Source organism: Anabrus simplex, chromosome 4 (assembly GCF_040414725.1).
Source record: "Anabrus simplex isolate iqAnaSimp1 chromosome 4, ASM4041472v1, whole genome shotgun sequence".
Taxonomy (NCBI): Eukaryota; Metazoa; Arthropoda; class Insecta; order Orthoptera; family Tettigoniidae; genus Anabrus; species Anabrus simplex.
In genome coordinates, this window is record NC_090268.1 from 211,916,594 (window position 1) to 211,933,415 (window position 16,822).

Here is a 16,822-nt window from a genome sequence, read left to right on the forward strand (position 1 = left end):
AGTATAGAAGAGTACAGAAAGGGTAAAACAATATACATACCTTGGAACCATAATAAATGAAGACTGGGATTGCTCACAAGAAGTCAAGGTACGCATTGGAAAAGCAAGAAGTGTGTTCCAGAAAATGAGTAATGTGTTTAAAAGCCACAATCTAACTTTAGGGACTAAAATCAGACTTCTGCACTGTTATGTATTTTCTGTTCTTTTATATGGGCTAGAGACATGGACCTTAAATAAAAACACAGAGAAGAAGCTGGAGGCCTTTGAAACATGGCTTTATAGGCGGATCCTGAGAATATCTTGGACCCAGAGAATTACAAACGTGGAAGTAATGAGAAGGATGAACACAACACCTCAGTTGATCAAGATAGTGAAATGCCGAAAGTTGCAGTATCTGGGACATATAATGCGCAACACAGATAGATACAACCTACTCCAAAAATTACTCCAGGGGAAAATCAACAGCAAAAGAGGTCCTGGAAGCAGAAGAATATCTTGGCTTGACAATCTTAGAAGCTGGTGAAATATGTCATCAGTTGAACTGTTCCGCGCTGCCACAAACGAGACGCAAATAGCCATCATGATCGCCAACATCCGAAACGGATAGGCACCGAAAAAAGAAGAAGAAGAAGAAGTAAAAATATTGGTGTTCTTTGCAACGTTGTAGAAGTCACGTCAGTTGCGCCCATTGTTGAAGGCAAGAACGGCCGCCCCTACCGATCCCAGGTTGGAGCCCCCTGACCCTCCATGTACCCTCAGATACCATTCTGCCAGTACATTGAGAGGAGTAGCCAAGGCGATGGTCACCAACGACGAAGTAGAATAGTTCCGCCCAATGATAGATTGGGCGGTTGGGGTTCAGCTTCCAAGCTACTACCAATTATTTCCGTCCCCAAGTTGGCCGTTAAGAAGGTGATATGGCCGGAACGAAGCAGGAATCTCACGCCACATGACATGACGTGGCCTCAGGTGAAAGAAGGGCACTGTAACAATCAAATTTCTGGGCGAGAGTAACTGGATTATAGACAGGGTTACATGTGGTTCACGTAAGGCTGGCAGCTTACAGAACGAATACACGGAGTTTCTTGCTCAGGTTTGGAGGCAGAGGCGGTAATGGCAGAAAGGTAAAGAAATGATAGAAGGGAATGTTTTCACAAAGTGATCTCAATAAAATGGAAATTAACAATAACTTAAATACCACAATATTTTCACCAAACACAGGGGAAAATGGCCTGCCTCCTTATTTCAAGTTCCCACCTAAAATTTAAACGAATAAGATGCTAAGGAAGGAAATACACTGACTGACAGAGCAAATGCAACACTAAGAAGGAGTGGTCAGAACTTTATGCCAATTGCAGGGTAGACTTACGTCACTGAGGTATGCTCATGATATGAAATGCGCCGCTGTGCTGCGCACGTAGCGAACGATAAATGGGACACGGCCTTGGCGAATGGCCCACTTCGTACCGTGATTTCTCAGCCGACAGTCATTGTAGAACGTGTTGTCGTGTGCCACAGGACACGTGTATAGCTAAGAATGCCAGGCCGCCGTCAACGGAGCCATTTCCAGCAGACAGACGACTTTACGAGGGGTATGGTGATCGGGCTGAGAAGGGCAGATTGGTCGCTTCGTCAAATCGCAGCCGATACCCATAGGGATGTGTCCACGGTGCAGCGCCTGTGGCGAAGATGGTTGGCGCAGGGACATGTGGCACGTGCGAGGGGTCCAGGCGCAGCCCGAGTGACGTCAGCACGCGAGGATCGGCGCATCCGCCGCCAAGCGGTGGCAGCCCCGCACGCCACGTCAACCGCCATTCTTCAGCATGTGCAAGACACCCTGGCTGTTCCAATATCGACCAGAACAATTTCCCGTCGATTGGTTGAAGGAGGCCTGCACTCCCGGCGTCCGCTCAGAAGACCACCATTGACTCCACAGCATAGACGTGCACGCCTGGCATGGTGCCGGGCTAGAGCGACTTGGATGAGGGAATGGCGGAACGCCGTGTTCTCCGATGTGTCACGCTTCTGTTCTGTCAGTGATAGTCACCGCAGACGAGTGTGGCGTCGGCGTGGAGAAAGGTCAAATCCGGCAGTAACTGTGGAGCGCTGTACCGCTAGACAACGCGGCATCATGGTTTGGGGCGCTATTGCGTATGATTCCATGTCATCTCTAGTGCGTATTCAAGGCACGTTAAATGCCCACCGCTACGTGCAGCATGTGCTGCGGCCGGTGGCACTCCCGTACCTTCAGGGGCTGCCCAATGCTGTGTTTCAGCAGGATAATGCCCGCCCACACACTGCTCGCATCTCCCAACAGGCTCTACGAGGTGTACAGATGCTTCCGTGGCCAGCGTACTCTCCCGATCTCTCACCAATCGAACACGTGTGGGATCTCATTGGACGCCGTTTGCAAACTCTGCCCCAGCCTCGTACGGAGGACCAACTGTGGCAAATGGTTGACAGAGAATGGAGAACCATCCCTCAGGACACTATCCGCACTCTGATGATGATGATGATGATGCTTGTTGTTTTAAGGGGCCTAACAGCGAAGGAGGTCATCGGCCCCTAATGGTACGAAATGAAAGAAAAAAATTGCAAAGGCATCCACTGACCAAAATAAAAATAAAATATGGCAAGAAGAATGAATGGATGGACAGGAACTCAACAAAACACAAAACAAACAAACAAAAACCAATGGATCGGACTCAATACAGATCTAAAATAACATTATTACCGACCAAGGAACCACGTATAAAGCACAATGATGCTTGGTGTCTAAAGGGGGTGCAAAATCCACGTCTAAGGCCCCACAGAATGGTACATGTCGCGAGTAAAATAGAACCATGGTATGTGTCATGTTGGGGTATTAATCAGAAGTAGCGAAGACTCACGGTGTTCCACAAAAGATGGTACTACTGACAAGTATTGCAATACGTACAAGTCACGCAGACCTATGGTGTGTCTCACACAACGGCCCAACTCAGAGTCAACGCAAACCGAGAAGGTTCCCCACCTAGGTGTACTAAACTCGGGCGCCGGTATTCCCGTGGTGTTCCTCACATAGTGGGTACTAATCACAGGCAACGCAGACCCACGGTGCTGCTCATATAGTGGTACAAATCACAGGCTACGCCCAGACCCGCGGTGTTGCACACATGGGTACGACGCACGGGTACTGGAATCCACCAGGCCAGGCTTTTACTGCTACTAATCACAAACCTATTTCGTACCGAATTTAGTGGTACTACTCGCAAGTACATGCAACCTATGGTGTTCCCCGCGTGATGGTACGATTCAAAATTAGTTTCATGGTTCTAATTCAGTCATCCCTTGGTCGCCCCTTTTAGTCGCCTCTTACGACAGGCAGGGGATACCGCGAGTGTATTCTACATGTGCGTCCCCCACTCGCAGGGGGTAGTGTGTTTCGTCCGCGAGAGGTATTTTATTTCCCTCAAGTCCGCCGGCAAGCCGGTTAGGACCCCCCTATCCGCCACCTGGGACGCGCCATGTGGGAGTATCACCTCTCCCCCTGCTACGCCTGCGTAGCAGGTTCGTGGCATCCGCACTGTTATTGACTCTGTACCTCGACGTGTTTCTGCGTGCATCGCCGCTCGCGGTGGTCTTACATCCTACTGAGTCGATGCCGTGCGCATTGTGTAACCTGCATATCGGTTTGAAATAAACATCAATTATTCATCCGTGCGGTCTCTGTTTTTTCCCCAACTTTCATCCCTTTCGAACCACTCCTCCTTGGTGTTGCATTGTCACTGTCAGTCAGTGTATAATTAAATTGGCAAAGCCAACTCTTGGTGACCTATACTGAAAAGCAACAGTGATCACACAGGTTTTACTTGAGACAGATGAACACGAAAATGTCTTTCTGTTTCGGGGTTACTCACCAAGAGGGTGACAGGAGTAAGGAAACCATGTATATTACAATGTCCTGAAATCTGGGAGTAAGCTTGCCTGCTGGAACAAAATTTTTAAGCATGATCTGATCTCCGACTTTTAAATTGCTGGGTCTCCGTCCAAGATCATACCTCCTTTTTACTTTCTCATGAGAGGCTTTAAGATTATCTTTGGCCTTTCTCCACAGACCCCGGATGTTATCTGGGTCTATTGTCTGTGGTAAAAGCTCATCGATTGACCACAATTTAGACAAAGCAATGTTAGGAACAAACTTAAACATAAGAGATGTGGGCAAAATCTTGTGTTACTCGTGAAGGGCCGAGTTAAAGGCTAATGATAACCAGTGTAAAGAAGTGTCCCAACGAGAATGATTTTCGTGGTGAAAAGCGTGTAACAGTATTAAGTGTATAGAACCTCCCAAGCACACCTTTGATGATTATGATGATGATGATGATGATTGTTGTTGAAAGAGGTCTAACAACGAGGTCATCGGTCCCTAATGGTACGAAATGTAATGACAATTTAAAAGTTCAAAACTATCCACCGACCAAAATAAAAACTGTCATAAAGAATGAATGGATGGATATGCATTTAAAACAATCAGTGGATCCGACTCAAAATACTATCATAAATAATAGTATTACTGACCAAGGGACTACTTCTAAAGCACAATCCTGAATCGAGGATGCTTGATATCCAAAGGGGTACATAGTCCAGGTCAAAGGCCCCCCAGAATGGTATTTATCGCTAGTAAAGTATGGTATTTGTCATGTTGGGGTACTAATCAAAAGTAGCGAAGACTCACGGTGTTCCATACATGATGGTACTACGCACAAGTATTGTACTTCGTACAGGTAACGCAGACCTATGGAGTTCCTCACACAATGGCGCCACTCATAGCCAACGCAAACCGATGGGGTTCCTCACCAAGGTGTACTAATCACGGGCGCCGGTATTCCCGTGGTGTTCCTCACATAGTAGGTACTAATCACAGGCAAAGCAGACCCACGGTGTCGCTCATATAGTGGTACAACTCACAGGCAACGTCGAGACCCGTGGTGTTGCTCACATGGGTACGACTCACGGGTACTGGAAACCCACAGTGACCCTCTCTCTGCTGCTACTAAGCACAAACCTATTGTATACCTAATATCGTGGTACTATTCGCAAGTAAAGGCGACCCATGGTGTTGCCCGCGTGATGGTACTAATCAAAAGTAGTTTCATGCTTCTAATTCAATCATCCCTTGGTCCCCCCTTTTAGTCACCTCTCACGACAGGCAGGGCATACCGAGGGGGTATTTTTATTCTGCGTCCCCCACCCACAGGGGGTAGAGAGAGAGAAAAAAGAAGACAAAAGAAGGGATCCGTCACTTCGAAAAATGAAGTAACGGACGAAGAAAGGCAAGGGCCATGAAGGCCGTGAAAATGGAAAACTCCCTAGGCCTTGAATGCTCTAATACCGTCGGGGTCGGAAAAGAACAAGAGTTGAACAAGAGGGGTCGGACAGGATAGATGAAAGTGAGGAGCCTGGCACAATTAAGTGGTGATGATGATGGTGATGCTTGTTGTTATAAGGGGCCTAACATCTAGGTCATCGGCCCCTGATGGTACGAAGTGGGACGACATACAATGACAAAATAAAAATCCAAAATCCTCCACTGACCAGAATAAAAAGCGTGAGGACGAAAAATGAACGGGTGGATAAGTTAAAACAAGCAGTGGAAACGACCCGCAATGCCTCAGTCTCAGAAACTGACGGAAAACAATAGTAATACTGACCAAGGGGCTGCTTCTATAACTCAATACTGAATCGATGATGCTTACAAGAAGCTAAAGGGGTCCAAAATATGGTCATCGAACTCTCATAATGGTACTTATCGCTTGGAAAGTAGAACCATGGTATTTGACATGGTGAGGTACTAATCAAAAGTATCGTAGACTCGCAGTATTCTACACATTATGGTACTACTCACAGGTAATGAAATTCGCACATGTAATACAGACCTATGGTGATTCACACATAGCGGCGCCATTTACAGGCAACGCAAACCTATGGTTTTCATAAGTGTACTGACCACAGCGACACGTACTATCCCGTGGTGTTCCTTATATAGTGGGTACTAATCACAGGCAAGCCACAACCCTGGTGTCGCTCATATAGTGCTACTACTCACAGGTACCGTTAAAAGCCTGACCGCACGCTGCTCGTGATTGCTACCAATCAAAACCTATTTGGTACCTAAAATACTGGTACTACGCGCAAGTAATAGCGACCAATGGTGTTCTCCGCGTGGTGGTACTAATCACAAATAGTTTAATGATTCTAATCCAATCATACCTTGGTCGCCCCTTTTAGTCGCCTCTTACGACAGACAGGGGATACGTGGGTGTATTCTTCGTCTGCGTCCTCCACCCACAGGGGGTTGTGTGTTTGGTCTGCGAAAGGTATTTTATTTCCCTTAAGTCCACCGGCAAGCCGGTTAGGACCCCCCTATCCGCCACCTGGGACGTGCCACGTGGGAGTATCACCTCTGCCACTGCTACGCCAGCGTAGTAGGTTCATGGACAAGTAAGTGGAAGAAATGTCAGGACTCAGCTAAGGGCTCCGTGGTCGCCAATCCACACTTCCAAGTTGAGAGCCCCTTGGACCCTTTTTAGTCGACTGTTACGACAGGCAGGGGATACCGTGGGTGTATTCTTTATCTGCGTCCCCCACCCACAGGGGGTAGCAAACCTTTTGGACTGGTACTTTTACCGTTGGAAAATCATATCAACGGACTTTGCTAATGAACATTGTCGTATCACATTTAATGTGTAATATCTTGCCATCTTCGTTTGAATTTGATTATCTTATTTACTCGGTCTATGCGATGCTGCGCTCTGTCGCCTATCCTTTGAACTTTCGAGGCCACCTCAGGCATTCTGCGCGCGCGCTGACAGCAGCAGAGGAAGGGGACTTCTCTGGCGTGGGCACCCTAGCAGTGGTAGTTGCGCCGCCTTGAAGCGAAGGTGTGTGTGGTTATCCAGCGATATGGCGTGGATCGGTTGCTTTGACCCTGGATGAAACCAGGCCTCTACGTGCATTGGAGCCCTTTTAACCCGGTAGTTGACCTCGATTTTTATTAATATGCATTCTACGAGCAGTAATCTACACCTTCTTCTTTCTATTGCCCTGGTTGTGAAAGGTAACCTTCTGAAGGCTGTGTGTTACTTTTTTTTTTTTTTTTGTTTCCGAGGGATCAAAAAACCGTAAGTCTCATCTTTTCATATGGGAGTAGTACATTGAACTGAACTCCAAAGGAATTATTTTGGTTATGTGTATTAAAAGTGAACTACATCTGCAATAATATCTTCGACTCGCACAATGACTGCACATTCGTTACATTACCACGGTTTCGATTAAGGAAGTTTCATCTTGGTGTTTTAGAAGACAAAGCCCGGTGTGGACAGTTTTTCAAAGTTTAATTTTAAGTCTTACTATAAGTTTAGCCCGGAAATATCCCTAAAATTCTCTGTGTAAATCGAGGATAGAGTACGCAGGGACCTGTTCAGTTCTGCTAAACCCTTCTAAATTTTATTTTTCGTTGGGCTTTTGGGTTTATTTCATCTTATTCTTTTCTGCTTATTTTGACACTTTTTTTAAAATTCTGGGCTCGTTCTGTGTAGTTTCGCCTTTAGCAGACATGCTGTTTTTTGTTGTTGCCTTAGCAACAAGGTGTTGATTTGATTGTTGTGATGACTTGGGTTTCGATCTCCCCGGTTGAACTTAATTGTGCCTTCAATTGTACGGATATGTTTTGATTTTCGTGTGCACTAAGTGTGATGGGATCATATATTTTATTTTCGCCATCTATTTATCCCGGCTTTGTATTTTTTTGAAAGGCGGTTTGTGTTCTTGTTTGGTGAAGATACTATCCTTGCGTCGGCTTCCTTGATGTAGAATGGATTTTAATCCTGTGAGATTTTAAAGCAACCTAAGAGAAATAACTCCCCTAGATTTTGGCACATCAAATTTTAATTAATAGTATGTTTAGTTTAAGTAATTTTGATGATGATGATGATGATGATGATGCTTGTTGTTTAAAGGGGCCTAACATCGAGGTCATCGGCCCATAATGGTACGAAATGAAATAACAAAAAATCAAATTAATCTACTGACCAAAAAATTAGAAAATGTCATGAAGAATGAATAGATGGGCATGAACACAACAAAAACAAAAACAAAAAAACAAACAAACAAAACAGTGGATCAGACTCAAAAAAAGATCGTAAATAAAGGTATTACTGACCAAGGGACCACTCATAAAGCACGATGATGCTTGATGTCGAAAGGGGTGCAAAATCCATGTCTAAGGCCCCACAGAATGGTACATGTCGCGAGTAAACTAGAACCATGGTATTGGCATGTTGGGGTACTAATCAAAAGTAGCGAAACTCACGGTGTTCCACACAAGACGGTACTACTCACAAGTATTGTACTTCGTACAGGTAACGCAGACCTATGGTGTTTCTCACACAATGGCGCCACTCATAGCCAACGCAAACCAATGAGTTTCCTCACCTAGATGTACTGATGATGATGATGATGCTTGTTGTTTTAAGGGGCCTAACATCGAAGGTCATCGGCCCCTAATGGTACGAAATGAAAGAACAAAAATTACAAAGGCATCCACTGACCAAAATAAAAATAAAAAATGTCGTGAAGAATGAATGGATGGAGAGAAACCCAACAAAACACAAAACAAACAAACAAAAACAAAAACCAGTGGATCGGATTCAATAGAGAACGAAAATAACATTATTACCGACCAAGGAACCACTTATAAAGCACAAGGATGCTTGGTGTCTAAAGGGGGTGCAAAATCCACGTCTAAGGCCCCACAGAATGGTACATGTCGCGAGTAAAATAGAACCATGGTATGTGTCATGTTGGGGTATTAATCAGAAGTAGCGAAGACTCACGGTGTTCCACAAAAGATGGTACTACTCACAAGTATTGTACTTCGTACAGGTAACGCAGACCTATGGTGTTTCGCACAGAATGGCGCCACTTACAGCCAACGAAAACCGATGAGTTTCCTCACCTAGGGTACTAGTCACGGGTGCCGGTCCCAAGGGCCCCGTGGTGTTCCGCACATAGTGAGTACTAATCATAGGCAACGCAGACCCACGGTGTCGCACATATAGTGGTACAACTCACAGGCTACGCCCAGACCCGCGGTGTTGCCCACATGGGTACAACGCACGGGTACTGGAATCCACCAGGCCAGGCTTTTTACTCCAACGAATCACAAACATATTTCGTACCATGTTAGTGATACTACTCGCAAGTACATGCAACCCATGGTGTTCCCCGCATGATGGTACGAATCAAGAGTAGTTTCATGGTTCTAATTCGTTCATCCCTTGGTCGCCCCTTTTAGTCGCCTCGCACGACAGGCAGGGGATACCGTGGGTGTATTATTCGTCAGCCTCCCCCACCCACAGGGGGTGTGTGTTTGGTCCGCGAGAGGTATTTTATTTCCCTCAAGTCCGCCGGCAAGCCGGTTAGGACCCCCCTATCCGCCACCTGGGACGCGCCACGTGGGAGTATCACCTCTCCCCCTGCTACGCCTGCGTAGCAGGTTCGTGGCCTAGATGTACTAGATGTACTAGGCACGGATGCCGGTCCCACGGGCTCCGTGGTGTTCCTCACAGAGTGGATACTAATCAAAGGCAACGCAGACCCACGGTGTTGCTCATATAGTGGTACAACTCACAGGCTACGCCCAGACCCGCGGTGTTGCTCACATGGGTACGACGCACGGGTACTGGAAACCCCCAGGCCACGCTCATGACTACTACTAAACACAAACCCATTTCGTACCGAACATAGTGGTACAACTCGCAAGTACAGGCAACCCATGGTGTTCCCCGCGTGATGGTACGAATCAAAAGTAGTTTCATGGTTCTAATTCAATCATCCCTTGGTCGCCCCCTTTAGTCATCTCTCACGACAGGCAGGGGATACCGTGGGTGTATTATTCGTCAGCCTCCCCCACCCACAGGGGGTGTGTGTTTGGTCCGCGAGAGGTATTTTATTTCCCTCAAGTCCGCCGGCAAGCCGGTTAGGACCCCCCTATCCGCCACCTGGGAGGCGCCACGTGGGAGTATCACCACTCCCCTTGCTACGCCTGCGTAGCAGGTTCGTGGACGTCTGGATTTAAGGTTCTCCTGTAAGGTTTTAAAAATCTATGTTCCTGAAGAGGAAACGGTAGCTAGGATTCTAAAGGATATATCTCCTTCATACCGCTCCTTTCATTATCCCGGTGTTCAACCAACCTCCAAGAATTAGAAGAAGCGTGCACGTTTGCGGAGGACGGGAAACATGGAGATGCTTGGAGACCTGTCAATGTTCCCCCCTTTTACTATGTCCACCTATCCTGCTGTTTCTCCAACCTCTAAAGAGGCGAATGGTCGTAAATGCTTCAATTGTGGGTCCAAGAATCATTTGAAAAATAATTGCCCGACTTGAAAACTTCATTTTGGCGGTTATTATACCTGTGGCGCGAATCAGCATCTTAAAAAGAACTGCCCCCTGTCAATTCAAAGTAGTGGTGAATGACTACAGGCCAACAAGAGGGTGTTTGACCATCCTAAACCTGTAAATACTGAATATTCTGAAAAGTCTGTCTATCCTAAGAGTACGTTGCCGACAAAGTGGACAACAGAGGTCCATGAGGTGGAAAACCGAAAGCCATGTTCTAAGGTCCACTGCTCTACTCTGCTAATAGTTTGCTGTAATTGTCACTCGGCGACTGCCATATTACGCGAGCTATTGTGCAGAGCAAAATCGTCCACATATAGCGACGGTATTACTGCTGAGCCAGCAGCAGCGTCAATACCGTTGATGGCAATCGCGAACAGAGTAACACTAAGAACCGATCCCTGTGGGACTCCATTTTCTTGGACGTGGTATTGAGAATATGCCCTCCCAACTAGGACACGGAATAGACGGAGGGACAAAAATTCGCAATAAATGCCGGCAAGATACCCCGGAATCTCCACTGATGCCGGACTGAAAGGATACCATATCGCCAGGTGGTGTTATAGGCCTTTCCTAAGTCAAAGAAATCAGATACCAAATGTTGTTTGCGGAGAAACGCATCCTGGATAGGAATCTCCAGGCGAACCAGGTGGTCAGTTGTCGAGCGAGCGGCTCGAAAATCACACTGGAACTCAGACAAGAGTCCTTGTTTCTCGAGACACCACACGAGTCGGCGATTTACCATCCTCTCAAATAGCTTACACAGGCAGTTTGTAAGACAAATAGGTCTGTAACTTCCTGCATACTTAGGATCTTAGTCAGGCTTGAGGACAGGAATGACTATGCCCTCTCGCCAGTGAGGTCCAGATACGGTTGAACACACGAAGGAGATACAGTAGACTATGCTCACTAAGGTGGTTCAACACTGGTAATGGATATTACCTTGTCCAGGAGACGTGTCCTTGCAAAGCGTTAAGGCGCTGCGCAGTTCCCACTCCGTAAAGGGCACGTTGTAGTCCTATGAAGCTTGAGTGGCAAAACTAAGGTGATCACGTTCTGCCTCCCGCTTCAGAGCGAGGAAATCACGATGGTAATTCTCGGAGCCGGATATATCCGCGAAATAACTACCTGGATGCTTAGAAATCGAGAGTGGTTTAGTGACAATACTGCCAGCAATGGAAATTCCCGGTAGAGAAGCTGAAGGTTAAGAGAAGTGTCCTCACTACCCAGACGTCCTGTTCCGAGTGCCCCGTTTAACGCAGCAACATCGCGCAGCTCGCCTTCTGTTTTCCCGTACCCACGTCAACTGGCAAGTTCGCCAATGGAGACCTGTGTTGTTCATAGACGAGTCCAGATTTCCCCTAACACAGCGTGATGCACGTCAACATGTATGGAGATACCGTGGTGATCAGTACATGCCAAATGTTGTCCAGGAAGGCGACCGATTCGGACAATGTTCTGTGATGGTGTGGGGTGGCATCAGTATTGATGGCCGTACGGATGTTGTCGTCGTCTGTAGTAATCTTACCCCTGCGGGGTATATCGAGCAGATACTGCTACAGCATGTGTTGGTTGCTGCAAACGGTGTTGGTCCTGAATTCGTACACATGCATGACAATGCTAGGCCTCATGTACAGCGTATCACCAGAGGTGTCTTGCGAGAACCGGACATTCAAGAGATGGAATGGCCAGCAGAGAGTCCCGACCTTAATCCCATCGAGCATGTGTGGGATAGGCTTGATGACAGAAGTGTTTGTGAGCGTCCTGTTACACCGCAGACTCTCCAAGATCTCGAACAGGCTCTCATTGAAGAATGGGACTTAATAGCGCAACGTGACCTCCGATGACTTATATGGTGCATGCCACGTAGGTACGTATCTGTGATATATGCTCGTGGAGGACATACACCATACTGAAGCCCTCCAACTGTGATTAAAATCCACCCTGGAGAACTGTTATCGCTTTATTTTCGCCCGTATTTGGGCATTTCCGTTTGTTTTCTGAAAATGAACGCGAATCTATCGATGTTCATTTGTATACTTCAACGGTAAAGAATAAAGGTTAGTTGACAATATACCCGGGTGTCAGGTATTGTTTTGGGGAGCATGGCATACATTCAAAAACATGAAAAACATGTTCCCCTAATTTTTTGAACTGTAATCTAAAATTGATTAGTTCATTTGTTGAAAAATGATTAGCAAATAATATTTATTTTTGATACGTTGCAAGGGAAATTTAATTATATTTGGGTTTTAATTTAACAGACTTACCCTGGGTTTTATAGTCAGGTACTTCATTATTCATAAAATAGGCTAAAATATAGTTTCGTGCTATTTTGGAAACAAAAAATGAATGTAATATTCAACCCATAACAAAATACAGAATTACGTTCAATTACTGTACATATTCAAACATTCTCTGTAATTATTAGGACAACCTGATGAGGACTCGGTTGCAAGGGACATTTTATACATGGCAAAGAGAGAAAAAGAATTTAAGCCAGAAAAAACATTTAAAAATTTAAGAAACATAATTGTTTAAAAACAGCTCCTGACTGTAAGTTACTCCTTCGGATTCTTTCTCCTCTTACGCACAGTGGCGGCCTACTACAAGGGGTTTAATAAACTTTACCCTACTCATGTCAAATAGGGTCAAATTATTACGTTATTCAATAAACGAATAAAATAAGTAAAATGGCTTTCTTCAGCTTATCCCACTTATTTCTGGGTCGCTGGAGCCACTCAGTTTGATTTTGGTTTTGACCATGTCCGGATGCACAACCTGACGTCACGTGACTCATGAGATGAAAATCTCAACCCAGAATCGACCAGGATTCGAACCTCAGCCTTCCGCGTTAAATAAATAAATAAATAAATATTCGCGTTAGATTACACATCATAAAGAATTGTGAATCACCTTCGATAATTCCCAAACAGTTTCCTGTCACATGCGATAATCTCATTTCATTAATACTTTTGTGATAGTCGACCGTGATTGGTTAAAACTGACATGAATTCTAGATTGGTTTAATCAATGTTCAATGCGTTGCTGATGAGCTAAGTAGTCAGTAACACCATACATCTTATCATCTTTCATCTCAATCATTTGTTGACGTCAAGGCCCACTTCATTTGTATTCTATTACGTATTATTATTCGTTTATAGATTTGGTGCTAATCAAAGCATGAAACACTTGAAAAATATATCATTTTATCTTAATGGTGGCTCTTGGCTTTTGAAACAAAACACTAGAATGTAAATGCAGCTGCATTCAAATTTCATATAAGTGGCTTGTGGAACGTAGAAAAGGTCAGTTTCATCGTGGTTGTAGATCGAAGCACACAAACATGGTAAGTAGCTGAATAAACGTAGAATTACTGCCTCAGTGTGATTTAGGAAAACACGCATAAGACGTTATTATAGACATGATTAGCGAAAATATTTTTATGCTCTAATAAGTTAGAATGCAAAAGTATATAACCAAGGCGCATATGTCTTCTAGCCCCCACAACGGTTCTGGAGTGATTCGCATAAACGTTAGCGATCTCAACTATCAGAATCACTAAAAAGTATGCAACTCACCTACATAACTGCAGAGTGGCTAAATGTTACTTGCGCCTGGTTCAAATGCGTTTACACTCTAAGCTGTTAGTGCCTGGAAAACTTTCCCTGGACAAGATAATAAGCTTGTGGATCTCTGCCGTGACTGAAAACGAGCTGAAATCTTTAAGCACCCTCAGAAAGGTACATGTCGTGAGTAAAGTAGAACCATGGTATTTGTCATGTTGGGGTACTAATCAAAAGTAGCGAAGACTCACGGTGTTCCACACAAGATGGTACTATCCACAAGTATTGTACTTCGTACAGGTAACGCAGACCTATGGTGTTTCTCACACAATGGCGCCACTCATAGCCAACGCAAACCGATGAGGTTCCTCACCTAGGTGTACTAGTCACGGGTGCCGGTATTCCCGTGGTGTTCCTCGCATAGTGGGTACTAATCACAGGCAACGCAGACCCACGGTGTCGCACATATAGTGGTACAACTCACAGGCAACGCCCAGACCCGCGGTGTTGCTCACAAGGGTACGACGCACGGGTACTGGAAACCAAGAGGAGAACCTACTCATTGCTGCTACTAATCACAAACCTATTTCGTACCAGATATACTGGTACTACTCGCAAGTTCAGGTAACCCATGGTGTTCCCCGCGTGATGGTACGAACCAAAAGTAGTTTCATGGTTCTAATTAAATCATCCCTTGGTCGCCCTTTAGTCGCCTCTCACGACAGGCAGGGGATACCGTGGATGTATTATTCGTCTGCGTCCCCCACCCACAGGGGGTAAAGAGAGAGAAAAAAGTAAGAAGAAAGGAGGGATCTGTCACTTCAAAGGATGAAGTAACGGGCGAAGGCAAGGACCACGAAGGGCGTGAAAATGAAGCCTCCCTAGGCCTCGAATGCTCTAATACCGTCGGGGTCGGAAAACAACAAGAGTTGACCAAGGTAGGTCGGACAGAATAGACGAAAGTGAGGAGCCTGGCACAAGTAAGAGGAAGCAATGCCAAGAGACGGCTAAGGGCCCCGTGGTCGCCAATCCACACTCCCAAGTTGAGAGCCCCTTGGGCCTTTGTAGTCGCCTCTTACGACAGGCAGGGGATACCGCGGGTGTATTCTACATGTGCGTCCCCCACCCGCAGGGGGTAGTGTGTTTGGTCCGCGAGAGGTATTTTATTTCCCTCAAGTCCGCCGCAAACCGTTTAGGACCCCCTTATCCGTCATCTGGGACGCGCCACGTGGGAGTATCACTTCTCCCCCTGCTACGCCAGCGTAGGAGGTTCGTGGTAAAAATAGATTAAAACGTACTAAAATGTGTTTAAAACAAAATCATATATTTCATTCATATTTTAAAAACATATAAAAATACACAAAGCCAGACTAAACTGACTCAATAGAATAATTTCATAGTTAACAATAAATTAAAAAATTAATATAAATATACTTTTACACGGTAAAACAGGCCACTGTGCATAACACTGGTGACGAGGTCTGCTCATCATCTCGTAGGATGAGGGTGATGGTACTCGGATTTTTAGACTACGGCGCAGTTCTCCCAGGTCCACGCACTCCGTTAAGATGTGTACCACGGTAAAATAGTCACCAAGAGTACACACCGGGGGGGGGTCTCCCTTCAGTAATTGATTGATGATGATTGTTGTTTAAAGGGGCCTAACATCTAGGTCATCGGCCCCTAATGGTACGAAATGAGACGAAATGGAATGACATATTAAAAGTCTAAAATTCTCCACTGACCAGAATTTAAAAACGTGAGAACGAAGAATGAATAGATGGACATGAATTTAAAACAATCAGTGGTTGCGACCCGCAATGTCTCACATTCACATAAACAGACGTGACAATATCGTATTACTGACCAAGGGACTACTGCTATAGCATAACACGGAATCGATTATGCGTGCAGTCAAAAGGGGGTCCTAAATCGCAGTTATCCGCCCTTCATAACGGTACTGATCGCTATCAGAATAGAACCATGGTATTTGTTCTGTTGCGGTACTAATCAAAAGCAGCAGACACTTGCGGCATTCCACACATTATTGTACTACTCAGAGCTTATGAAATTCGACATAATACAGACCTATGTTTTTCTCACTTTGCGGCACCATTTACAGGCAACGCAAACCTATGGTGTTCATCACATAAGAGTACTAACCACAGGGACCTCTCCCTATCCCGTGGTGTTCCTCATATAGTGGGTACTAATCATAGGCAAGGCAGAACCATGGTAGCTATCATCCCATGGTCCTGCTCATATGGTGGTACTAATCACAAGTACTGCAAAAGCCGACCGCGCGGTGCTCCTGTGTGCTACTGATCACAAACCAATTTCGTACCCAATGTAGTGGTACTACGCACAAGTAAAAGCAACCCTTGGTGTTCTCCGCGTGGTGGTACTAATCACAAGTAGTTTCATGGTTCTAATACAATCAACCCTTGGTCGCCCCTTTTAGTCGCCTCTTACGACAGGCAGGGGATACCGTGGGTGTATTATTCGTCAGCCTCCCCCACCCACAGGGGGTGTGTGTTTGGTCCGCGAGAGGTATTTTATTTCCCTCAAGTCCGCCGGCAAGCCGGTTAGGACCCCCCTATCCGCCACCTGGGACGCGCCACGTGGGAGTAGCACCTCTCCCCCTGCTACGCCTGCGTAACAGGTTCGTGGTCTTCAGTAATTAGGAGTGCGTTGCTATACTGTGACCATTCCGAAGACGACATAATACCATTGCTTTCCTTCGAAAAGCCCAAAAGGAAGCCTTCGATACCTTCGCAGATTCGTCAATCGTTCTCAGCTTGTCAAAAAGAATCGAAGAT

At 45.7% G+C, this 16,822-nt stretch overlaps 1 protein-coding gene across 1 annotated transcript in view; it reads left to right on the forward strand.

Annotated features, from left to right (window-relative positions):
* Positions 1–16,822, forward strand: part of LOC136871762 (uncharacterized) — a 305,830-nt gene that overhangs the window by 211,988 nt on the left and 77,020 nt on the right. The window contains exons 27-28 of the mRNA XM_068227378.1: positions 11,782–12,270; positions 13,686–13,786. Of these exons, the coding sequence (XP_068083479.1) occupies positions 11,782–12,270; positions 13,686–13,786 (590 nt within the window). The remainder of the gene's footprint in view (positions 1–11,781; positions 12,271–13,685; positions 13,787–16,822) is intronic.